Below are 26,598 nucleotides of genomic sequence, written 5' to 3' on the forward strand. Positions count from 1 at the left end.
TGGGAATGATATTATGGGCCATATTGCTAAACATTTTGGCGCTCAAGTTCACATATTTGACAAGGCTTTCATAGGAGTTGTGAGCATTTCCAGGGGTAGTTTTATGACCCTGAGTCTGACCCTTCTTCTGTACCATGAACCTAAAAAAACACTAATTAGAACCTGACTGATCCCCTTTCTGACCTTTAGAGAGAAGCTGATGTGAGCAGCGAGTGTCTTATAACATCAAGCTAAGTATACCATGGGACAGACGGGACACTGCATACCTCAGTCCCTATAAAGACAGGGAGGAACACTTTACCATCATTTAAATTTTATGATATTTTTACTTTTTGATATCCACAGCTGGACAGATCACCCATGGATGAGATGTACAATTTGGGAAAAAAAATAAAAATAATAATAAAAATAATAATAATAATAATAATAATAATAATAATAATAATAATAATAATAATAATAATAATAATAATAATAATAATAATAATAACAAAAATAGGCCACACCAACAACTACACCATGGGGGAAAATTACAATAATGTTATTTGTCTCCCATCCTGAACATTTATAACAATATTGAGACAACTGTCGAACAATTGAGATCACTTCCTTGTACATGACAGCCAGACTTCCACGTCATATTGGTGAAGCTGTACAGTACAAGAGGCTCTACTCAAGCTCAACCTCTGCTGTTCATTTTACTATTCCCAAATAACCTGAATCATCTGTTCTTCCCCCCTCTCCTTCCTCTCCCAGGGGGCAGGAGGCTCAGAGCAGCAAGTAGGTTTGGCGCTTGACTCACGACAGAGTGGTTCAGCCCCAAGTCACGGTGGCTTCTCAGTGAGACAAGTAAGCACCTGGCAGGGCTATATGGTCTTGGCTGCCTAGCTCGGGGGGTTCTTTAATCACCTAAGTCCATGGTAAATATTGCCTTTTTATGGACATCTATAATGAAGGATTGAGAAGATATGGACCTAAGACTTAACTCAGGCCCAATAACAAAGCTAAAAGAGTGGTTCAGCAACAGGGGTCAGGTCAGGAGGCCCTTGGAAAAAGGAGGAAGAGACCTTGTCGGGTCCTGAAATGAATATTAATTGGCAAGGAAATACATGGAGATGAGAAATTATGAAAAGAGAGAAAGTAGAGGAATAGGATACCTATTTTAACTAAATGCAAAGACAAACCCAGATTATTCTCCTTATTTGTGAACAGCAAAATGACCAGACTGTTTCTTAAGCCCAAGGGGAGGGGATGCAAGTAAGATGAAGACATATGAGAATCCACGAAGGAAAGATTAGAACCGTTTTCACAACAGAACAAAATTTTACCAAGTCAAGTACAAACTGGTAACCTATAAACATGAGGTAATCGTTGATCAAGGGAGTTATTGAGGTTGATGAAGAGCCTTAAAGTATGAGGACCTGATGAGAGTGTTGAATGGACTTAGAAAGAATGTGCAGAATAACTGGTTGGACTAGTCTGTGATGGTGTACAAAGATCACTAGATGACACAGAGGTGCAAGAAGCCTGGAAGAGCAAACATAATATACCTATCTATAAAAGCAACAATGAGGAAGACCCACTTAACCCGGTAGCAGCGAGGGGCCAAATTTGTGGCTTTACCTTGTAGCAGCGACGGGACAAATTTGTGGCTTTACCTTGTAGCAGCGACGGGCCAAATTTGTGGCTTTACCGTGTAGCAGGGACGGGCCAAATTTGTGGCTTTACCTTGTGGCAGTGACGGGCCAAATTTGTGCCATGAGATATAAACCCCCCAAAATAGATGATACATAATCTGATCACAAATGCTTTGATATATATTATGAAATGGTTTGTGTGAGGGGTGATTTTTTTCTCATTTTTCTCGCTTGGAGGGACCATTAAGAAACATGATCCCCGCTGCTACCGGGTTAACTACAAGCCAGCATCATTAACAAGAGTGATATATAATACCTCTATAAAAGCAACAATGAGGAAGACCCACTTAACTTCAAGCCGGCATCATTAACAACAGTGATATGTGAGCTATGTGAAACAATCATAAAGAACAGATACACTCAGTTTCTGGAGAAAAATTTAATATAAGAATGACAGTTTAGATTCAGGTTGACATCATCATATGTTTCAAATTTAATGAGTTTCAGGAGAGGTGTGAATACTTTGCAAGAGAGAGAAGGACAAGTTGACTGCATCTATCTAGGTCTTAAAAAGCCTTTGATAGAGTGACACACATGAGACTCCTTTGGAAACTGAAAACGTATGGGGGAGTGCCGGGAAGTTGCTGAAGTGGATAGAGAGCTGCTTGACAGAAAGATAGATGAAGGCGGCCATAAGGCACCATCATGGAGGCCTGTAACAGCTGGAGTGCCACAAGGTTCAATTATGGCACCAATTATGTTCCTGGTGTACAGCAGTGACATGCCAGACAGGTTGACAAGCAAATGTGTTTGCAGATAATGCAATACTCATAGTCAATTAATGGCACCAGGTGTTGTAAAGAGCTTCAAAAGGATCTGGATGAACTGCATAAATAAAGTTAAGTGTGGAAAATGGGGTTTAATGCTAAGAAATTCCAGGTTTCAAATATAAGGAACTGATCTACTCAGGAGAGATCTGTTCATCCCAACAACCTTCCCAGTTTCCACCCAGGCCCTCGGGACGTGACGTGGACTCCCTGGCATGAAGCTTGAGGCCCAGAGTCCTTGGCCATGTCTCAAGGCATTACATACACTGCCAAACAAGACTTTGTAATGTTAGAAATTACTTTCCTCTTCTGCATTTTAAGAACAAACAGTTGAGTGCACCACTTTGGGCTTTCCAGTCCTAATGATTCCATGAGGAACTGAGATCAATCTTTACTGAACTACAGCTGAAGAGCACCCACTCCCAGCAGTGACACACAACACTTTCCCTTACCTGCAGACACACGTGTGATGTCCCCCGGATGTGTTTTGACGGGTGTGTCCAGGGGCTCCGGGCTGCACACCCAATTTTTGGACACCTGATTGGAGGGGACAGGGTCATTAGGGTATTAGTATTAGATAAATCTTCTACTGTAATAATAATATTCCTTCACAAGCAACTGACTGCCTACATCTCCTGAAGATAATAACCTAAGGCCAAAAGATGCCAAGAGAACAATGGAGCTCAGTCACCTGTGCCAGAGGACAGCGCCTCAGTGCATGGAACAGAGACAACAACTTAAGGAGAGGATAATGCCACAGCTGCTGATGACTTCAACAGAGCATGCACCCTCAATGGCCCACTACCCTATTGTAATGGTAATAGTAATAAAAGACAAAGTAATAGATAATGGCTAAACAGACACCTGTCCAAATGGGCACAAGCCACTCCTGGGGAGGTATATACAGGTGCTGCAGGCCTCAATGACCCTCCAGTGTCTGCCCTCTCTGTCTCCTCTGTTAAGGACAAATTCTCTAACTTTCCACAACAAACACACACACACAAGACACACAGATGACACACTATTCCTTCAAAAAAAAAAAAAATTGGAAAGCTTCTTCATTTAACCCGTCCGCTGCGACTGGAGCGAATTTGGCTTTCACTGGTAGCCTGATAACATATACTCCCATGTCTTTCTCTGCCTCTGTGGTGGATAGTGGAGTGTTTCCCATGTGGTATTGGTGTGCTGGATATCCCTTCACTGGTAGCCTGATAACATATACTCCCAAATCTTTCTCTGCCTCTGTGGTGGATAGTGGAGTGTTTCCCATGTGGTATTGGTATGCTGGATATCCCTTCACTGGTAGCCTGGTAACATATACTCCCAGGTCCTTCTCTGCCTCTGTGGTGGATAGTGGAGTGTTTCCCATGTGGTATTGGTATGCTGGATATCCCTTCACTGGTAGCCTGGTAACATATACTCCCAGGTCCTTCTCTGCCTCTGTGGTGGATAGTGGAGTGTTTCCCATGTGGTATTGGTATGCTGGATATCCCTTCACTGGTAGCCTGGTAACATATACTCCCAGGTCTTTCTCTGCCTCTGTGGTGGATAGTGGAGTGTTTCCCATGTGGTATTGGTGTGCTGGATATCCCTTCACTGGTAGCCTGGTAACATATACTCCCAGGTCTTCCTCTGCCTCTGTGGTGGATAGTGGAGTGTTTCCCATGTGGTATTGGTGTGCTGGATATCCCTTCACTGGTAGCCTGGTAACATATACTCCCAGGTCTTTCTCTGCCTCTGTGGTGGATAGTGGAGTGTTTCCCATGCGGTTTTGGTGTGCTGGATATCCCTTCACTGGTAGCCTGGTAACATATACTCCCAGGTCTTTCTCTGCCTCTGTGGTGGATAGTGGAGTGTTTCCCATGTGGTATTGGTGTGCTGGATATCCCCTCCCAAGGTGCAAGACTACATTTTTCTTCACTGAATTGCAGCAGCCACTTTTTGATCCATTCCTGTAGCTTGGTGATGTCTTCTTGTAGGAAATCCGCAGTCAAGGGATTAATGTCCCTTATGGGATTGGGTGGGTTGATGGAGATGACGTCATTCCTTGCCGTGGATTGCCTGCCATGGCTAACAAGACCCACATGCCCGGGAAAAAAATTGGTCTCGGGGTTCTCATCTGGAGAGGAGACCAGATATGTTTCCAAGTTAGTTAGGACCTATTTCGTGAAGGGAGTGAGTAGGCAATTAGTTACCCTCCTCAATGAGAGTAAAAAACACCAATTACTGTTAGTGCTTTGGGATGATCTTTGACACTGCCTGAGTATTTACCTTCACGAGGCCTTTGAAGGGGCCCGCCTCATGCAGGTAATGGACGGAGTCAGTGAGGGCCACGGCAAAGACTCTCTTCCTGAATTCTTCCTTCACTTGTGTGAACTACAGGGGAGAAAATAAAATAATAAGTCAGACTACATCAGTCTTGGTCAACTGACCTAATATCGAGATAATGCAGTTCACTTCATGTACTGGATTTCAAATAATAAGATTTCCTTTAAAACAAGCACATCACAACTGAATGATTATGGTTTAAATGATCTTTTTGTTACTGTCTGATTTCCACAACTACTAATTTTCTATTATAATGAAAACCTTTTTAATGTAGCAAAGTTCCACAAAAAATAAATAATTTAATAATTCACTAGACCTTCCCCTTGAATGACAGACAACTTCCTGGACACCTTGTTCAAGGAAAACACAACACAATCAATTCAACAGAACACAACGGGAACGTCTGGCTCACCAGGGAGGTCACCACACACCCTCCGTAGCTGTGGGCGACGATGGCCACGTGTCTTGCCTTGGCATTGTGGATGTAATGGTTCCACACGTGATGGGCATGAGACTCGGGGTTTTCACTGCCCTGTTAAGGAGACAGAATACAATTAAATGACAAATGAAAGCTAAATTTGAAGATGTCTAAAACTGACCTAGCGCGCCTTTCAATCATTTTGTTTGTTTTGATCGTTACCAATGGCGACGATCGGCCTATGGGGTAGTGGCAGCTGCGGGGTTAGCCTAGCCCTGCACCTTGCCACGCACTCTCAACACCTCTCGTATCCTCTTCAGTCGCCACTACCCCATCGGCTAGTTTCACGTGGAAAACTATAGCGTCGATCAGCGCCATTGGTAACGCTCAAAACAAACAAAACGACTGTGAAACCAGCGGCCCGTAGACTGGAACATTTCCTAATAACAGCACGTTGTCTGTGCTTGCCGTGGTCCCCTGTTGGCTCCATGAAAATGAGTCGTAAATGAGCAGCAGACTGAACAAGGCTGTAAATAGCATACAAAGGACATGAACACAGTTGGCAATTTATGATTTAATTCAGGTTTTCTTATTTCCTATATTAGCATGTCTTGTAAAAATTTAATAGTCGCATGAGAGACATGAGCTATTGTAAAACTAAACTGACAACCTAGAGGAGCATGTCACACTCTACCACTTTCAACAAGCATCTTGAGGTTTTATGCTTTTCTTATAACATTCTCTCAACACTTGACTTACTTTCTATGTATGAACACACAAGACTCATCCCACAAAAGGGCAACTCTTTCCCATTACAGTGTCAAAAGGTAGATCTCTGAGGTACCTTGATCCTGCCCTTGCCAGGCCGAGAGTTGTCGTTGGTGTTGGTGACCAGGATACCATAACCCTCTTTCTGGGCCTCCTTGATGAAGGGAATCTGTGTCCCTGACTTCAGTGAATCATTGATGATCAACCTGAAAGAAATACACTGACTGTAATGTACAAGAAAATATGACAATATTCACTGGAGTTAAGCCTTTCCATCCGGGACGCAGATGTCAGAGTCACCGTATGGAAAGGGTCAAGAGGAAATGGAAGAGGATTAAGAGGTTTAGAAGAGGATTAAGAGGTTTAGAAGAGGATTAAGAGGAAATGGAAGAGGATTAAGAGGTTCAGAAGAGGATTAAGAGGAAATGGAAGAGGATTAAGTGGTTTAGAAGAGGATTAAGAGGAAATGAAAGAGGATTAAGAGGAAATGGAAGAGGATTAAGAGGTTTAGAAGAGGATTAAGAGGAAATGGAAGAGGATTAAGAGGAAATGGAAGAGGATTAAGAGGTTTAGAAGAGGATTAAGAGGAAATGGAAGAGGATTAAGAGGTTTAGAAGAGGATTAAGAGGAAATGGAAGAGGATTAAGAGGTTTAGAAGAGGATTAAGAGGTTCAGAAGAGGATTAAGAGGAAATGGAAGAGGATTAAGAGGAAATGGAAGAGGATTAAGAGGTTTAGAAGAGGATTAAGAGGAAATGGAAGAGGATTAAGAGGAAATGGAAGAGGATTAAGAGGTTTAGAAGAGGATTAAGAGGAAATGGAAGAGGATTAAGAGGTTTAGAAGAGGATTAAGAGGAAATGGAAGAGGATTAAGAGGTTTAGAAGAGGATTAAGAGGAAATGGAAGAGGATTAAGAGGAAATGGAAGAGGATTAAGATGTTTAGAAGAGGATTAAGAGGAAATGGAAGAGGATTAAGAGGTTTAGAAGAGGATTAAGAGGAAATGGAAGAGGATTAAGAGATCCAGGAGGGACGTCGGTTCGAATCCTGGCCGGTACACAGCTGGGATTTTTCAGTCACTGCCGAGTGGCCCAAGACTACCCACATGCTGCCCTGAAGACCACCCATCAACCCGGACTCTAGATAATCTTTCTAAGGAGAGGCTTAAAGATGAGCTCCGGGGGGCAGTATGAGCCAATGCAAGATAGCGCCACTATAAAAAACCACTCGCCTGCGCCACAACGGGCTGGGCCGACCATCAGGACCCACCAGTGAAGGAAGCTTAATGGCACAATAGGGTACGACGTAAAAAAAAAAAATACCCACCTTCGGCTCCACTGGCCCGCCCTCACAACTCCGCTGCCGTGGATCAAGACCAAGAGCTTGTCAGGGTTGCTCAAAGCGTCATCAGAGAGGAAGATAAAGGTGCCTTCCTCCTCCCCCTGAGAGTTGTAGGGCACAGGAGCTTTCTTGAGCTTACACTCCGACTCCAGGAGTTTGTACACTTCTGTTGTCACAACCTGCGGAGGGAGTGGAGGCAATTAATAGGAAAAAATGAGAATTGTCTTGCATTAAACCAGTCTTGATTTCCTCTTTCTATTGGTTTATATAATGGGACATATTTTTTGACTCCTTTCTCATATGCCAAAATATCATACTATTCCTGCACCTTGTTTGTTCTTTTTAACTTTTCCCAGTCCAGTTTTTCATAATGTTTCTTGAGATTTTCTATGTCCAATTTCCTGTAGTTTCTCCTTTCTATGATATGTCTTCCTCATTGGTTTCCAACTCTATTATTACATGATCGCTTTTTCCATTGGGACACATTTCAATTCATTTAACAGGTGCACTCCCTCCATCAGTACCAGGGACAGTCTTGCTGGTTCGCCATCACTCCTGTATCTTGCTTTCTCAGTCACCAATTGCATCATTAAGTTTTCAATAGTCATTTGTGTGTGTGTGTGTGTGTGTGTGTGTGTGTGTGTGTTTACCTAGTTGTGACATACAGGAAAATAGCTAAGCTCGGGCTGTCCCGTCTCCATATCCTCCAACTTTTCCTTTAAATCATGAACGTTTCTTGCACAAACCACCTCCTCCTCCAGTCCATTCCACAGCACAATGCTTCTGTTTGGGAAGCTAAACTTTGTCACATCTCGCCTACACGTGGTCGCCCTCAACTTCTTTCCATGTCCTCTTGTGTGTGTGTGTGTGTGTGTGTGTGTGTGTGTGTGTGTATATTATCTATTTAGTCATGTCAATATTTACAGATATATTAGAGTATTTCTACATCTATCTCTCACCTCTCCTAGTGCCTCGTAATGCATCTGGTTATAGGCCTGGTCCCCTTCCCTGGCCACAAACTGGAACCCTTCTCCCGTCTTCACATTCTGAATCTTGCCGTCTGTAAAATGTCCTCGATCACTGGTCATATCCTCTCATTTTGTTTCATTACTCTCCCAGATTTTCACCCTTCAAGTCTGACTTTAGCTAACACTTATTTTCCTATTACGTACCTTTAGAAAATTCATATCCAAAACCCAGGAGTGTGTTAGGGAATTCTTCTTCCACCTCCTTTTTCTTGTTCTTAAAGAAGACAGCCATTGTTCACACCACTCCTGCAAGGGAGAGAACTTATGTTTTCATGTCCAAGTCTGTTACCTATGAAATGGATCACCCAAAGATTAATACTTCATGCACCTAAATAGCAAAAATATTCTTCTTAGTTGTTCTGAATATGGGAAAATCTTATGAAAAATAATTGTTTAACCCGGTAGCAGCGGGGATCATGTTTCTTAATGGTCCCTCTAAGCGAGAAAAATGAGAAAAAAATCATCACTCACACAAACCATTTCATAATATATATCAAAGCATTTGTGATCAGTTTATGTATCTTCTTTTGGGGGGTTTACATCATGGCACAAATTTGGCCCGTCGCTGCTACACGGTAAAGCCACAAATTTGGCCCGTCACTGCTACACGGTAAAGACACAAATTTGGCCCGTCACTGCTACACGGTAAAGACACAAATTTGGCCCGTCACTGCTACACGGTAAAGACACAAATTTGGCCCGTTGCTGCTACACAGTAAAGACACAAATTTGGCCCGTTGCTGCTACACAGTAAAGACACAAATTTGGCCCGTCGCTGCTACAGGGCAAAGACACAAATTTGGCCCGTCGCTGCTACACGGTAAAGACACAAATTTGGCCTGTCGCTCCTACCAGGTTAAGGTTTTGAATTTCAAGAGTAATGTGGTTCTGACACTACTGAAGAAAATGATGGTGACTCCTCTGCCTCTAGCCAACTGTAACAACATCCAGGGTGACATTCAATACCTTTCCCAGGGTGCCTGTGAAAATGAGCAACTCTGAAGACTTACAGATTCATAGTATGGGAGCCTAATTAACATCACCAAGCTACAGGAATGGAACAAAAAGTGGCTGCTACAATTCAGTGAAGAAAAACGATAAGTCCTGCACCTTGGGAGGGGATATCCAGCACGCCAATACCACATGGGAAACACTCCACCTTGTTATTTGCCCTTGAACACATCTTCTGTATGTATGTTTCTGTGCACTGGTTTGAGCTGGAAGGGTGAAAATGTTGACAGTGTTTGTGTATGCTATCTCCTGTTGGGTGTTCTTCTGGTGCTTCTTGGTGTGTGTCAGTGTTCTGTCACGGAGCGCAGCGGTGCCGTTGGTTCGTGGCGGCTGCGGTGGGTTCATGGTGTAGGTGGCCTGAAGGTGAGGTAGCTGTGCAGCCTGTAATTACCATGAGGGCTTTGTTCTGCATGGTTTGTGAGTGTTTCAGCAAGGTTAGGAGCTCATGTGGGACAGGCATAATCCATCACTGAGCTTATATGTTGTTCGTACACTGTGGTATTGGTTTCTTTGTTGTGTCCAAATGTTGCGTGTGTAAGTGATTTGAGGGTGATTAGTGTGGATATTAATATTAATTTTCTATGTTTGAATGACATCCATGTGTCGTATGTGACACCAAAAATTTTGGGTATACAGTCATACCTCAGTTTACGAGTTCAATTTGTTCCAGAATTTTGCTTGCAAACCAAAAAACTCGTAAAATGAGAACCCATTCCAATTGTTTTCCGCTCTGAGCACTTTCGTCTTGCGGCAAACAAAGGGAACCCACGCTCGTGTCTTCGACTTGCACAACGGGTTGCTCGTACACCAAGACACCACACATAAATCAAGGCAATTTTAGTGATGTTTTTTGCTCATGAATCAAAACCCTCATAAAGTCAGGCACTCATAAACCAAGGTATTACTGTAAATGTATGTTGTTTACGGTGAGGCGTGGGATGTGTCTGTGATCTGTATTCAGTTAGTGACGAGGGTGACTGGATTATGTCAGGGCTAGTTATAGAATCATCAACCTAAATACCGACAAAACAGAAATCCTGCTGTAGTATTAAGGCACATACATATTAGCAACATGGTCATACTGAGTTGTGTTCAGAACCATCTTTATCTTTAATTTGCGGCAATAACAACCACACTTCTGCAAGCACCATGACATTGCTGGCTTTGGGCAGGACACTCCCATCCTTTTGCTTTTAGGGAAAATAAATAATGAGCTTCTAAAATGTGAGGAATATATTAACCATTATTACAACCATCAAATAAACACTACTCATATAGTTTTATAGTACACCATAATAAGCAAGTAAGATGGACATAAAACTATGCTTTGACAGAAACAAACACACCATGAAAAATTGGTATATTATGACTTCCTGGACTTGGCATCGAAGGGAGGGTGAGGCGACGCGCTCCCTGCATGTGTCCCCACTGACTGATTGATTATATGAGTGTGCATATATATATTCACACACATGCAGTATATAAAATTACATCTCTGAAGGCCCCATTTCTTACATACAAGGTGGGGTCAAACAATAGCTATATGGCTGTTTTCACAAGCATTCTAAGCAAAAATGTCTAACAGGTGGGAGCCAGTCACAAGCCTTTCCTTCATGTTACAGAAACCCTTAAGAGCATTCCTTGCATGTCAATTAATGGCTTGCAGTGAACTGACCAACTGGGACCCTTCCAATGTAACTCTTGGGGTGCCAGTCAACTTTCGGTTCATCGGACACGTTTGGCCTGTTTTTGTAATGTCACCAAGTCTACCAACCACAATGATGTATTTTCTGAGGTCATTTCAGTGATGGAGCAATATAAGAACTGGTAACGACACATTCCCACTCTGATGGCTGTTTGTCATCCCTGGGTGAGGTGCTTACGTCACTTTGCACATAGTTTTATTTCTTCAAAAATCGGCTTTAACAAGTACGGACAATGGTCTCGCCTCAGCTGCAATGCTTGATGCCACTATGTAAAATGAGGATAACCAGACACAATCACGGTGTTCAATAATTCAACCTTTACCTCCTAATATTTTTTTCCTGCACTACAGTCCCTATAAACTCCATGATTCTAAATTTGGGTAACTTTCATCTAATTTATTAATGCCAAACAAAACATAATATTTTTCATACAATGGAGTTATAAGATCCCAGTACATAGTATGATATCTAATGAAACTTGGACCACTACTTTTAATGTTTATATTTGATGAGGCAAACACTGTACAAAACAATCATGGAAATGGAGATTGAATGTACATGTGTGTGTGTGTGTGTGTGTGTGTGTGTGTGTGTGTGTGTGTGTGTGTGTGTGTGTGTGTGTGTGTGTGTGTGTGTGTGTGTGTGTGAGCATAGTTGGAACGTTCAGAATTTTAAAACTTATGTTCTATCTTCATCTTTGCTGCCATCCAATCTTATCTGACAATCACAGACATTCTTTGTGTGTGTGTGTGTGTGTGTGTGTGTGTGTGTGTGTGTGTGTGTGTGTGTGTGTGTGTGTGTGTGTGTGTGTGTTCGTGTGTCTATATAATTTTGATGTTACATATAGATATATATATATGACTATCATTCTAATTCTAAAATACCCCATACTCTCTCTCTCTCTCTCTCTCTCTCTCTCTCTCTCTCTCTCTCTCTCTCTCTCTCTCTCTCTCTCTCTCTCTCTCTCTCTCTCTCTCTCTCTCTCAGTTAGTCATTCTTCTTGTCTTGCTTAGTTCCTTCTGAAGAGCTGTCAGCCTTTTTTCCTGAGAATGGGCATGCTGGTCCTCCATTGCTCACTGCTGTTCCATTTGATGCTGGGCAGGCAGCTTCCTTCCCATCTTTCTCTTTCCCTTCCTGGCCCGTCACCTTCTTCCAGGGGTTCCAAAAAGTGAGGAACATAGGCTGCAGGAAGCGATGCCAGATGAAGAGCAGCACTGGCACCACAATGCAGGGGATGCACACCATCTTGTCACTACTCAAGCAACCCAAATGAAGAGGAAATTCAAGCAAGTCTGTGGTTGCTTGGGTCTGGGTTAAGATTTCTTTGAGCCTCTTGCGTGTAGAATGATAAAACCCTTCCGTCAATGATTCCCAAGATGCACAGTTTGGATTGCTTTGCAAGACGCCGCTTTGCAGTTCAGTCTGCTGGAAAGAAGTGGCAAAGGTCAATGAAACTTCAATTGATACTGCTGCTTGTGTATTTACTCAAACAATACAACACATTGAAAACTTAATTCCTGAGTAGAAAATTAGATTCTCAAAGATTACTGACAAAAGATACTGGCTTCAAATACTTTAATGCACAAAAGTAAACATATGAAGGTAAAGGTAAAATTGGTGGCATATGCCATAACAGCGCATGGCCTCGGTGCTCATCTCCATAACATTGGCCCTTGAGCCTGTGGTGGGAGGGAGCCCATTACCCCGGAACACAAGGCCAGTGTGACATCCAGGTTACCTTCCCCAGGTACCCATTTATCGACCAGCCCGAGAGGGAGGATGAACAGCTGGGTGAGCTGCACGCCGACTGCCCAGGCCGGGATTCGAACCCAGGCCCATGGAGTAGAAGCCAGGCATGCTGACCACTAGACCACAGAGGCGTATAAAAACATGTGAGGAAATCTGAATAGTACACACACACACACACACACACACACACGTATGCACTCACACATGCATGGAAACAAGCACGCTCTCTCTCACACACACACACACTCCATAGTGCAGTGGTTAGCATGCTTGCCTCACAACTGAGAGGTTCCACACATGGCTGGGCAGTTTCCTTTAATCTGTGCCCCCTGTCCACCCAGCAGTGAACACTTACACTCAGCTACATGGAAACAATACACTACATGGAACAATAATTCAGAATGGATACTGCCTATAGTACAGTAAACCCTCAGTGCAACGGACCCGCTTTTAACGTATTTTGAATATAACGGACAAGGTCAGAGGGTCAGAAATCCACGGGGACCAACTGAGAATAGTTTTTGAATAAATCATGCCCGGAAACTACAATGGCGTCTGCTACCCACCTGACCCTCCTCCCTTTGTCTGATCTCCCGTCCTTTGGTTACTGTGGCTTTTTCAGTCCACCTGATGAAATATTTTCCTCCTTGTGGTTCCCTTTCATATAAAGAATGTATTTACTCCACAAAAACGTCTTATGCATCAATCCAGGACGTAAATGTAATGGAAAATAGCCAAGTGTTTGTGAGTGTTGGTACTGACACACACACACACACACACACACACACACACACACACACACACACACATTCATGGAGGCAAAATTAGAGGCGCGTAGCAACTCTCCATATTCACGAAACAATTAATGTTTTTCTGTCTGGGTTAAGTACGAGCCAGAGACGGGTGTAAGTCTGAAATAACATACAAACTATACAATATATAATGGTTAGGTTAGTTTTAAATGCAATATCAGACACTTTAAGAGATTCCCCAATGTTTTGTGAGAGGTTTAGGTGCAAGGCCCCAATGGAGGGTGATGTAAGGAGTTCCCGCAGCCCTTCCTATGCTTCTCCTCCCTCCCTTGAGTAATATCAGTCTGCTAACTTACTACATGACCCAAAAATGATATACAGGAAATAATTAATGAAGTTTTGTGAGTGGTTTGGGTACGAGGCCCCAATGGAGGGTGACATAAGGAGTTCTCACAGCCCTTCCCAAAGCTTCTCCTCCCTCCCTTAAGTAATACCGGTCTGCTAACTTAATATATGAGCCAAAAATAATATACAGGAAGTAATTAATGAAGTTTTGTGAGTGGTTCTGGTACGAGGCCCAATGGAGGGTGACATAAGGAGTTCTCACAGCCCTTCCCAACGCTTCTCCTCCCTCCCTTGAGTGATATCAGTCTGCTGACTTACTACGTCAGCCAAAAATAATATACAGGAAATAATTAATGAAGTTTTGTGAGTGGTTTTGATACGAGGCCCCAATGGAGGGTGACTTAAGGAGTTCTCACAGCCCTTCCCAATGCTTCTCCTCCCTCCCTTGAGTAATATCAGTCTGCTAACTTAATATATGAGCCAAAAATAATAAAGAAATATATAATTAATAATGTTTTGTGAGTAATTCTGGTACGAGGCCCCAATGGAGGGTGACATAAGGAGTTCTCACAGCCCTTCCCAATGCTTCTCCTCCCTCCCTTGAGTGATATCAGTCTGCTAACTTGATATATGAGCCAAAAATGATATACAGAAAGTAATTAATAATGTTTTGTGAGTGGTTCTGGTACGAGGCCCCAATGGAGGGTGACATAAGGAGTTCTCACAGCCCTTCCCAAAGCTTCACCTCCCTCCCTTGAGTAATATCAGTCTCCTAACTTAATATATGAGCCAAAAATAATAAAGAAATAATTAATAATGTTTTGTGAGTGGTTCTGGTACGAGGCCCCAATGGAGGGTGACATAAGGAGTTCTCACAGTCCTTCCCCATGCTTCTCCTCCCTCCCTTGAGTAATATCAGTCTGCTAACTTGATATATGAGCCAAAAATAATAAAGAAATAATTAATAATGTTTTGTGAGTGGTTCTGATACGAGGCCCCAATGGAGGGTGACATAAGGAGTTCTCACAGCCCTTCCCAATGCTTCATCTCCCTCCCTTAAGTAATATCAGTCTACTAACTTGATATATGAGCCAAAAATAATAAAGAAATAATTAATAATGTTTTGTGAGTTATACTGGTACGAGGCCCCAATGGAGGGTGACATAAGGAGTTCTCACAGCCCTTCCCAAAGCTTCTCCTCCCTCCCTTAAGTAATATCAGTCTACTAACTTAATATATGAGCCAAAAATAATAAAGAAATAATTAATAATGTTTTGTGAGTTATACTGGTACGAGGCCCCAATGGAGGGTGACATAAGGAGTTCTCACAGCCCTTCCCAATGCTTCTCCTCCCTCCCTTGAGTAATATCAGTCTGCTAACTTGATATATGAGCCAAAAATAATAAAGAAATAATTAATAATGTTTTGTGAGTGGTTCTGATACGAGGCCCCAATGGAGGGTGACATAAGGAGTTCTCACAGCCCTTCCCAATGCTTCTCCTCCCTCCCTTAAGTAATAATTGTCTGCAAACTTGATATATGAGCCAAAAATGATATACAGAAAGTAATTAATAATGTTTTGTGAGTGGTTCTGATACGAGGCCCCAATGGAGGGTGACTTAAGGAGTTCTCACAGCCCTTCCCAATGCTTCTCCTCCCTCCCTTGAGTAATATCAGTCTGCTAACTTAATATATCAGCCAAAAATAATAAAGAAATAATTAATAATGTTTTGTGAGTGGTTCTGGTACGAGGCCCCAATGGAGGGTGACATAAGGAGTTCTCACAGCCCTTCCCAATGCTTCTCCTCCCTCCCTTGAGTAATATCAGTCTGCTAACTTACTACATGAGCCAAAAATAATAAAGAAATAATTAGTAATGTTTTGTGAGTGGTTCTGGTACGAGGTCCCAATGGAGGGTGACTTAAGGAGTTCTCACAGCCCTTCCCAATGCTTCTCCTCCCTCCCTTAAGTAATATCAGTCTGCATGCACGTCCAGGGTGGTTCTAGAGCTTAATTAATTCCTCCAGAGTTAAATTAATGGCCAAAAAGTCACTCACGTCACGTCTCGGCCAGTGTTGTTGTGACTGTCCCTCCTGCAGTGTTGCCAACTCGTCCTTCCTTCCCTCCGCCTCAACCTTGACCAACGATACCAGATTCTCGTACTCAGCTTCCTATTTTTACTGATTTCTGACGCCAAAATTGTCTCCTGGGCCCCAATAACGAGATTAATTCATAGTTATCGTTAAAATAGTTAATTCCTGATGCTTCTTGGCAATACTTATGCGTCAGAAGCCGGTAAATACTATGCTCTGGGTACGATAATTTGGCAACGGTGACCTTGACCCAGAACTTATAGCGATGACCTTATATAGAAGTGAACCTATATATAGCAATGAATTGCAAGTTCATATTGCTATATCTTGAGTTCATTGGTGTAAGTTCATTGCTGTAAGTTCATATATTGCTTTAAGTTCATTGCTGTAAGTTCATATATTGCTGTAAGCTCATTGCTGTAAGTTCAATTAATATTGCTATAAGTTGTTGTAAGTTCATTGCTGTTAATTCACTAATTGCTATAAGTGAATCATTGCAATAAGTTCATTGATATATAAGTTCATCGCTGTATTGTTATAATTAAGTTAATATATGAATGTACAGCAATGAACTTAATTATAACAATGAACTTAAAGTACAGCGATGAATTTATATATCAATGAACTTATAGCAATGATTCACTTATAGCAATTAATGAATTTACAGCAATGAACTTAATTACAGCAATGGATAAATTAAGTTACGTACAGCAATGAACTTATAGCAATGAACTTACAGCAATTATCTTTCAGCAATATGAACTTACAGCAATGAACTTATAGGGTACAGCAATGAACTTATAGCAATGAACTTACAGCAATTATCTTTCAGCAATATGAACTTACAGCAATGAACTTAAGGTACAGCAATGAACTTATAGCAATGAACTTATAGGGTACAGCAATGAACTTACAGCAATGAACTTATAACAATGAATTTACAGCAATGAACTTAAACTTAAAGTACAGCAATGAACTTATAGCAATGAACTCTCTTAATTGCTATCATGGGAACAGTGTTAATTGTGCGGTCTTTATGTTATTGTATCTTTTTAATTTCCTGGTGTTCCCTTCACATGTATTAATATTTGTATAATCTCACTCTGTCCTGCCTGGGGGTAAGGATGGCATGTTCCTCCCTTCTCCCTTGTTGTTTACCTGCAACAATAAACTTTCAATCAATCAATCATGTTCCTTTAATTTTGTTTTTGAGCTGTTTCCTCTTCTGTAAAAAAAAATAGTATCATGTATAATATTTCCCTGCACCTATACACACGAGAAGCCATATATATAAGTACCCATCACCTCTTAGAACAGCCTTACTTCTTTTTGTCTCATATATGTTTTCACTTTTTCCTCCCTTCCTCTTCTGCAGCCAATTAAATATGATAGCTTTTTCTTCTTCCCACAGACTTTTAAATCATCTCACGCATGTCTCCTTATTAGTTGTATATGATAACTTTTTCTTCTTCTTCCCACAAAGACTTTTAAATCATCTCACGCATGTCGATCTCCTTAGTTGTATGTGATAACTTTTTCTTCTTCTTCCCACAAAGACTTTTAAATCATCTCACGCATGTCTCCTTATTAGTTGTATATGATAGCTTTTTCTTCTTCTTCCCACAAAGACTTTTAAATCATCTCACGCATGTCTCCTTATTAGTTGTATATGATAGCTTTTTCTTCTTCTTCCCACAAAGACTTTTAAATCATCTCACGCATGTCGATCTCCTTAGTTGTATATGGTAACTTTTTCTTCTTCTTCCCACAAAGACTTTTAAATCATCTCACGCATGTCTCCTTATTAGTTGTATATGATAACTTTTTCTTCTTCTTCCCACAAAGACTTTTAAATCATCTCACGCATGTCGATCTCCTTAGTTGTATATGATAACTTTTTCTTCTTAATTCCCACAGACTTTTAAATCATCTCACGCATGTCGATCTCCTTAGTTGTATACGATAACTTCTTCTTCTTCTTCCCACAAAGACTTTTAAATCATTTCATGCATGTCTCCTTATTAGTTGTATATGATAACTTTTTCTTCTTCTTCCCACAAAGACTTTTAAATCATCTCACGCATGTCTCCTTATTAGTTGTATATGATAACTTTTTCTTCTTCTTCCCACAAAGACTTTTAAATCATCTCACGCATGTCGATCTCCTTAGTTGTATATGATAACTTTTTCTTCTTCTTCCCACAAAGACTTTTAAATAATTTCATGCATGTCGATCTCCTTAGTTGTATATGATAACTTTTTCTTCTTAATTCCCACAGACTTTTAAATCATCTCACGCATGTCGATCTCCTTAGTTGTATACGATAACTTCTTCTTCTTCTTCCCACAAAGACTTTTAAATCATTTCATGCATGTCGATCTCCTTAGTTGTATATGGTAACTTTTTCTTCTTCTTCCCACAAAGACTTTTAAATCATCTCACGCATGTCGATCTCCTTAGTTGTATACGATAACTTTTTATTCTTAATTCCCACAGACTTTTAAATCATCTCACGCATGTCTCCTTATTAGTTGTATACGATAACTTTTTCTTCTTAATTCCCACAGACTTTTAAATCATCTCACGCATGTCTCCTTATTAGTTGTATACGATAACTTTTTCTTCTTAATTCCCACAGACTTTTAAATCATCTCACGCATGTCTCTTTAATTAGTTGTATACGATAACTTTTTCTTCTTAATTCCCACAGACTTTTAAATCATCTCACGCATGTCTCCTTAATTACTTGTATACGATAACTTTTTATTCTTAATTCCCACAGACTTTTAAATCATCTCACGCATGTCTCCTTATTAGTTGTATACGATAACTTTTTCTTCTTAATTCCCACAGACTTTTAAATCATCTCACGCATGTCTCTTTAATTAGTTGTATACGATAACTTTTTCTTCTTAATTCCCACAGACTTTTAAATCATCTCACGCATGTCTCCTTAATTACTTGTATACGATAACTTTTTATTCTTAATTCCCACAGACTTTTAAATCATCTCACGCATGTCTCCTTAATTACTTGTATACGATAACTTGTTCTTCTTAATTCCCACAGACTTTTAAATCATCTCACGCATGTCTCCTTAATTAGATAACTTTGTACTGCCTGGGGGTTGGGATGGCATGCTCCTCCCTTCTCCTGTGTTGTTTACTTGCAACAATAAACAATCAATCAATCAATCAATCAATTAATCAATCAATCTATCAATCATGCAAGAAATTAAACTTTGACCTGTGTACGACAATCCTGTGGTCGGCATGGCAAGGAGCTATTGTTACCAGATATGTATTAAACAAAGTCATATTTATCACATTTTCCTGTTTCTGGAACGTGATTTTTGCATTAAAACGTCAATAGTTAACGAATATAACAATAACTTTAATTGATAACCACTATTTATGCGGTTAAGATAATCTGATAACGCTGATGGCAAGCAGGGTCACCAGATTGTCGTACTAAGAACATCATACTTATTGTTTTTTTAACCCCAAAACTGTCACACTCGCACGACTAACAATATCCGGATAAAATTGTTAATCAAAACGTTCACTACTGATGTCTTTTGTGGCAGATATCAGGCAGAAACCGGGGAATATAATAGATCATACTTATCGTTTTTCCTAACCCCAAAATTGTCACACTCGCACAACTAACAATATCCGGATAAAATTATTATTCAAAACGTTAACTACTGATCCTTTTGTGGCAGACATCAGGCAGAAACCGGTTAATATAATACGCAGAGTACGATAATATGGCAGCTCGAACATCTGGCAGGGCCTGGAGGAAGGAAGGAGGGAGGAGAGGACAGGAGGAGGTGGACGTGTCGGGCTGTCCTGAAGCACCGCGGACCTTAATTACCACCCTTTTGCCTTATATCCCCGCTGAAGATGTCCGGCAGAGGTGAGTATTGGGCGTGGAGGTGTGGAGGAAAGGCGGTAATGGGGCGGTGAGGGCGGGAAGGGCCATAAGAAGAGATGGGCTCCAGGATTTTGGCGCCAATTTGAAATCCTGTTAATGTTCGTCACGTGTACATGTTAATTCCGTTATTTCCTCACACTAGGCCTTTGTGGAGTTATCAGAATAGTATGACGCTGGAAATGCAGGGATGTAGGGTGACCAGGAGGAGGAGTAGAGGGAAAGGGAAGGAATTTTGGGTTTGGCGCCACGTTGGGGTATGGAGAAGAGGGTTGGTCACTCTTATATATATTGTACACGTGGCATTTTCTCACACTAATCACTCTATGCCTAAGTATGAGTCTGGGAAGTAGATTATATATGAGGTCAAACATTCATTCCTCTCTCTTAATAACACTACGGTAGCTATGCGTAAATATGAGTGGAGGTAAAACACTCATTTCTCATACTAATCACTCTATGTCTAAGTATGAGTCAGGAAAGTACAGTATGAGGTCAGACATTCATTTGGCACACTAATGACCCTATGCATAAATATGAGGAGGTAAAACACTCATTTCTCATACTAATCACTCTATGCCCAAGTATGAGTCTGGGAAGTAGATTATATATGAGGTCAAACATTCATTCCTCACTCTTAATAACCCTACGGTAGCTATGCTTAAATATGAGTGGAGGTAAAACACTCATTTCTCATACTAATCACTCTATGCCTAAGTATGAGTCTGGGAAGTAGATTATATATGAGGTCAAACATTCATTCCTCACTCTTAATAACCCTACGGTAGGTTTGCGTAAATATGAGTGGAGGTGAAACACTCATTTCTCATACTAATCACTATGCCTAAGTATGAGTCTGGGAAGTAGATTATATATGAGGTCAAACATTCATTTCTCACTCTTAATAACCCTACAGTAGCTATGCGTAAATATGAGTGGAGGTAAAACACTCATTTCTCATACTAATCACTCTATGCCCAAGTATGAGTCTGGGAAGTAGATAATATATGAGGTCAAACATTCATTCCTCACTCTTAATAGCACTACGGTAGCTATGCGTAAATATGAGGAGGTAAAACACTCATTTCTCATACTAATCACTCTGTGCCTAAGTATGAGTCTGGGAAGTAGATTATATATGAGGTCAAACATTCATTCCTCACTCTTAATAACCCTACGGTAGCTATGTGTAAATATGAGTGGAGGTAAAACACTCATTTCTCATACTAATCACTCTATGTCTAAGTATGAGTCAGGAAAGTACAGTATGAGGTCAGACATTCATTTGGCACACTAATGACCCTATGCGTAAATATGAGTGGAGGTAAAACACTCATTTCTCATACTAATCACTATGCCTAAGTATGAGTCTGGGAAGTAGATTATATATGAGGTCAAACATTCATTCCTCACTCTTAATAACCCTACGGTAGCTATGCCTAAATATGAGGAGGTAAAACACTCATTTCTCATACTAACCACTCTATGCCTAAGTATGAGTCTGGAAAGTACAGTATGAGGTCAAACATTCATTTGTCACACTAATGACCCTATGCGTAAATATGAGTGGAGGTAAAACATTCATTTCTCACACTAATCACCCTTTGCCTAAGTATGAGTCAGGAAAGTACAGTATGAGGTCAAACATTCATTTTTCACACCAACAACACCATGCCTAAATATGAGTGGAATGTTCATTATGAGGTCAAACATTCATTTCTCACACTAATGACCCTATGCATAAATATGGGTCTGGAAAGTACATTATGAGGTAAAAACATGTGTTGGACAGAATTGCAGTAACTCGCTGTGTTATGCTGCTGGTCTGTGCGCCTGGCAGACCTTAGTTCCCCTGCAGCACTAGACATGACAGAAGGCATCGCAGTCTAACACAGCCGCCACCCCAGTCAGTCTGTGCAGCAGTCTCAGTATTTATCTGTGTAGTAGTTTTACACTCATTGCAAAGCTACACTATTTTATCTGACATCTTGTCCTGCCATTAATTTTTTTATAACCATTTTTCATAGAAGTGGTTGAATGAGGAGTGGGCTATTAGGAAGTGATGTTAGGTTTGGTTACATTATAATAAAAGGGGGTTGAAGTTCACCCTCTTTGGGCGATAAAAGGCGTGGATAGATTTACGGAATACAGAAAGTACTGGAAGGACTTGACACTTTTAAATCCACTGTCCTTGATAACATTCACACCTTCATCCTTCAATCCTTTGCCCCATCCTCCTGGCCAGCTTCACCCAGTCCCTATCATCCTCATCATTACCTTCTGACTGGCTTTTGGCAAACATTAACCCTTTATTTAAGACAGGTGACCGGACTGACCCAGCCAATTACTGCCCCATCTCACTAATATCGATTCCATGTAAAATTTTCAAACACATAATGAATCACCCTGACACAAACAACATCCTTACTCACACAACGTGCCTTTCAACCCAAACGCTCATGTGAATCACAACTCTTTACTACATTTCATGACATTACGAGGCGACTTGACCATTGTGACATTAAACAAATTGACACTGTTGTTTTAGACTTTGCCAAAGCCTTCGTCAAAGTCCCACACAAGGGACTGACATTAAAATTGAAATGCTATTGTATTTCCAGATCTATTTTTCACTGGATCACTGCATTTATTACTAACAGGACTCACCTTGACGGCCCTTCATCTGGCATTGTCCCTGTTTCTTCAGGTGTCCCACAAGGCACTGCTCTAGGTCCTCTTCTATTCCTCCTGTACATTAATGATCTTCCACTCTCAGTGCCTAACTCTTCCGCTAGACTGTTTGCCGATGATAGTTTACTGTTTAGAGCAGTAAAGACTAATGGTGACTGAAGACTTATACAAAAAGACCGATGAATAGTTTAATGAGTTAATATCTGTTAATTAACTTCAATAATTCACAGACTAATGTGCTAAATCTAATTGCTAAACTGTTGATTAATACAAACGGTGAAGGAAACACGACCACATGTTTGGCTTCCAATTTTCATATGGAATGGAAGGAGAGGCCTAACAGTCAACAATTTCAGGAAAGTCAACTGGGAAGAAGAAGTCACGATCTAACCGAGCTGGCTTGCAGTTCCCAGTGGGTAGAATTCACAGGCTCCTACGGAAAGGAAACTATGCAGAACGGATTGGTACTGGGGCATCTGTGTACCTGGCGGCTGTGCTGGAGTACCTGGCTGCTGAGGTCCTGGAGCTGGCAGGTCAGTTCAGGTCATGCTTCATCTTATTGGCTCATCCAGTCACTGCCCTTGTTGCCCCATTGACCATGCTGTATTGAAAGTCAGCTTGGTTAATATATATTGATATTGTATTATAGTTCATTTCCGTTGACGATAGGATGTAGTGAAAAGTTTGGGAATTTGATACTGGTAGATCTGGCAAGAAAGTGCCCTCCCATGACACACACACACACACACACACACACACACACATGTACACATGGAGATCTGTAGTGCAGTGGTTACCATGCTCGCCTCACAAGCAAGATGTTTTGGGGTCAGCTCCCAAACAGAGTAGAGACGAATGGGGAGTCTCCTATAATCTGTCTCCTGTCCATCCAGCAGTGAATGGGTAGACTGCTGTGTCAGGAGAGGGCTGTGTCCTGCCTCCCAGCTGTGTTTAGGTGTGAAGTTCCCACTGTACCCAAAGATCTATCACTTGTAAGCTCCAAGTTCATTTGGGAAGGGTACTGGCTGGCTCTCTGACTAGCACCTTGACAGACCTTGGTGAATTACACACACACACACACACACTCACACACACACACACACACACACACACACACACACTGATGATTAAATAAAGGAAATAGTGAAAAAAATTTTGCTCGTAAATCCAAACACTCATAAAGTAAAGCACTCATGAACCAAGGTATTACTGTGCATATATTTTAGAACCACTGAATGCTAAATTTTCCCTTCTGTTCATCCAATGTATGTCTCCAGGTAATGCTGCGCGGGACAACAAGAAATCGCGCATAATCCCTCGCCACGTGCAGCTGGCCATCCGCAATGACGAGGAACTCAACAAACTTCTGAGTGACGTCACCATAGCTCAGGTAGGTGTTGTGCTATGATGGAAGTAACTATCATGATCGAGGTTTATAAATGGATGAAGGGCTTTAATAAGGGAGACATTCATAAGGTTTTGTTGGTAAGAGAACCGGGTAGGGCACGAAGTAATGGGTTTAAACTGGATAAATTCAGATTCAACAGGGACATAGGCAAAAATTGGTTTACTAACAGGGTGGTGGATGAGTGGAATAGGCTTAGCAGTCATGTGGTGAGTGCCAATACAATTGTCACATTCAAAAATAGACTAGATAAATTCATGGACAGCGATATTAGGTGGGGTTAGATACACGGGAGCTTAGGGTCAAAGGAGCTGCCTCTTGTAGACTCCTGCGTTCTTATGTTCTTATGTTAACTATCATTCTTATTATCATGAACAATGCCATCATCATCATAATCATTTGACAAAGTATATGCCTGGGGTGCATTGCTGTACATGTCTACCAGTCTGCAGTGTTTTGGTGGGCAAGCTGATTCTTTAGAGATTAACAAAGGTGGTATTTAGGGTGCTGACACTGTTTACCACAATTGATGCTTTTCAAATACGTGGAGTCTGTTATTCATCATTTTGCTTTTTCAATGGAAATACTTTTTGGTAAGAAAAGAAAAACTTGCCCTTTCCTTCATCACTGCAACAAAATTTCAGTAATGACAGGTTACTATTTTAGCGGTGATAGGTTACTATCCGTTAGTTAACAGTGAGGTGGTTAGTTTATAAACAAGCGGGGCCTCAGGATGGCCAAGCAGTATATGTTGCCCTGTTTGTCGTGCGTCTTGCCAGCCAAAGCACAGTGCCATTCCGTCAGCAAGTTCACGCTGGCACTGTCATGGCTGTCCTGTGTCAAAGACTGCTCAGGTCTGAATGGAAATAGACTGCTCAGGTCTGAATGGAAATAGACTGCTCAGGTCTGAATGGAAATAGACTGCTCAGGTCTGAATGGAAGTAGACTGCTCAGGTCTGAATGGAAATAGACTGCTCAGGTCTGAATGGAAATAGACTGCTCAGGTCTGAATGGAAATAGACTGCTCAGGTCTGAATGGAAATAGACTGCTCAGGTCTGAATGGAAGTAGACTGCTCAGGTCTGCATGGAAATAGACTGCTCAGGTCTGAATGGAAATAGACTGCTCAGGTCTGAATGGAAATAGACTGCTCAGGTCTGAATGGAAATAGACTGCTCAGGTCTGAATGGAAATAGACTGCTCAGGTCTGAATGGAAGTAGACTGCTCAGGTCTGAATGGAAATAGACTGCTCAGGTCTGAATGGAAGTAGACTGCTCAGGTCTGAATGGAAGTAGACTGCTCAGGTCTGAATGGAAGTAGACTGCTCAGGTCTGAATGGAAATAGACTGCTCAGGTCTGAATGGAAGTAGACTGCTCAGGTCTGAATGGAAATAGACTGCTCAGGTCTGAATGGAAGTAGACTGCTCAGGTCTGAATGGAAGTAGACTGCTCAGGTCTGAATTATATAGTATTCTGCAAAATGGTGTCTTGTTCTTCAAATCATTATTCATTGTGTTTTCTTGATATTAGAAATGAATAACATGAACCTCCTATACTGTTTTTTCTTTGTGGGGGCAAAGCTTCATGGGCCTTTAAAGATTTTATTATGCCTCTGAGCTGCTTCATCTACCTCAGTGAGACCTTCACCAATACGTACGCATAAGATAAATTCTTTTCCCAGGAGACAGGCACAAATTGTTTACAGCAACGCAAATTTATTATTATATATATATATATATATATATATATATATATATATATATATATATATATATATATATATATATATATATATATATATATATATATATATATATATATAAAATATTTGATTTATATTGTTTTTTCTTTTTCTTTTTTTATGATTTTTTTGCTTTAATAATTTATTTTATTTACAGTGATTATTTTTTTCATTTTTATGAGGATACTTTCTTGTAATAAACTTTGCCAATGTGAAGTAAAGCCTTGGTTGAGTGTTGTTACATTACCCAAGGTGAGTTTCCACTTGGAAATCATCAGTAGAAAACCACTGATAGTTTAATCAGATCTGACAAGTTAAAATAATCAGGACATAGGTACAGAGCAACAGAAGAAGGACTTTAATCAATACGTATATAGTCAAATTTGGATCATATTAATATGAAAATAGACTCAGGCATGTTCCTGTGCTTTCAGAAAAGAATTATGCTTATTGAACTTCATCATTAAATTTATTTTTTGTGCTTTTAAATATTTGTCTTGTAAGAAAAGGCAACCATTCACTGGTGCCTGATCTGCTATGGGACCAGTACAGGATCACCACAGGACCAGAACTATACAAACAGACAATGCTTGTCCTGTACAAGTAGATCACATTTCTTCTACCTTATATACATATATGATTATAATGGCTGGCAGTGGTTGATGGTGCCAATGCAGTGAGGGTGTGCTGTGCTTGGGAAATGAGGTTGAATATGGTATTTAAGTGGGTATTTACCAAAATTGATAACAACCTGAGTACCCTTGATTCTGCTGTACCATGTGAATGCGTTTTGGAAGAGAAGCAGCTAGATTTTGTGGTTCTTCAA

General features: G+C 40.9%; 2 protein-coding genes and 2 long non-coding RNA genes across 7 annotated transcripts in view; 3 read left to right on the plus strand and 1 right to left on the minus strand.

Annotated features, from left to right (window-relative positions):
• Positions 1 to 2,082: 2,082 nt before the first annotated feature.
• LOC126995819 (cotranscriptional regulator FAM172A homolog) lies at positions 2,083 to 16,038 on the minus strand. Its single transcript, XM_050855670.1, has 9 exons — positions 15,966 to 16,038; positions 8,490 to 8,591; positions 8,277 to 8,377; positions 7,303 to 7,496; positions 6,055 to 6,184; positions 5,205 to 5,324; positions 4,736 to 4,840; positions 2,917 to 3,001; positions 2,083 to 2,730 (listed from the first exon to the last, which is right to left on the minus strand). Exons 2-9 carry the CDS (start codon positions 8,575 to 8,577, stop codon positions 2,714 to 2,716), a joined length of 840 nt encoding a protein of 279 aa, XP_050711627.1. The 5' UTR covers positions 8,578 to 8,591; positions 15,966 to 16,038; the 3' UTR covers positions 2,083 to 2,713.
• LOC126995829 (uncharacterized) lies at positions 6,194 to 6,926 on the plus strand. 3 transcript variants are annotated; one of them, XR_007750741.1, is made up of 3 exons: positions 6,194 to 6,421; positions 6,484 to 6,647; positions 6,689 to 6,926. It is a non-coding gene; the product is annotated as an uncharacterized LOC126995829 (long non-coding RNA). The 3 variants fall into 3 exon arrangements; XR_007750742.1 differs by having other exon boundaries at positions 6,484 to 6,586; positions 6,668 to 6,926; XR_007750743.1 differs by having other exon boundaries at positions 6,340 to 6,380; positions 6,463 to 6,647.
• A 3,749-nt stretch (positions 16,039 to 19,787) lies between the features above and the next one.
• Positions 19,788 to 26,598, plus strand: part of LOC126995832 (histone H2A-beta, sperm-like) — a 37,931-nt gene continuing 31,120 nt past the window's right edge. Inside the window, exons 1-3 of one of the 2 annotated variants that reach the window (XR_007750745.1) lie at positions 19,788 to 19,920; positions 22,983 to 23,159; positions 23,904 to 24,016. Coding sequence is in view for 1 of the 2 variants with exons in the window: in XM_050855703.1 (XP_050711660.1) it covers positions 19,908 to 19,920; positions 22,983 to 23,159; positions 23,904 to 24,016 (303 nt within the window). In the remaining variant the exon portion in view is untranslated. The remainder of the gene's footprint in view (positions 19,921 to 22,982; positions 23,160 to 23,903; positions 24,017 to 26,598) is intronic. The other variant, XM_050855703.1, reaches the window with a different exon arrangement.
• LOC126995839 (uncharacterized) lies at positions 24,028 to 25,731 on the plus strand. The gene is made up of 3 exons (XR_007750748.1): positions 24,028 to 25,085; positions 25,136 to 25,360; positions 25,436 to 25,731. It is a non-coding gene; the product is annotated as an uncharacterized LOC126995839 (long non-coding RNA).

Source organism: Eriocheir sinensis, chromosome 1, assembly GCF_024679095.1.
Source record: "Eriocheir sinensis breed Jianghai 21 chromosome 1, ASM2467909v1, whole genome shotgun sequence".
In the NCBI taxonomy this organism is placed as follows: domain Eukaryota; kingdom Metazoa; phylum Arthropoda; class Malacostraca; order Decapoda; family Varunidae; genus Eriocheir; species Eriocheir sinensis.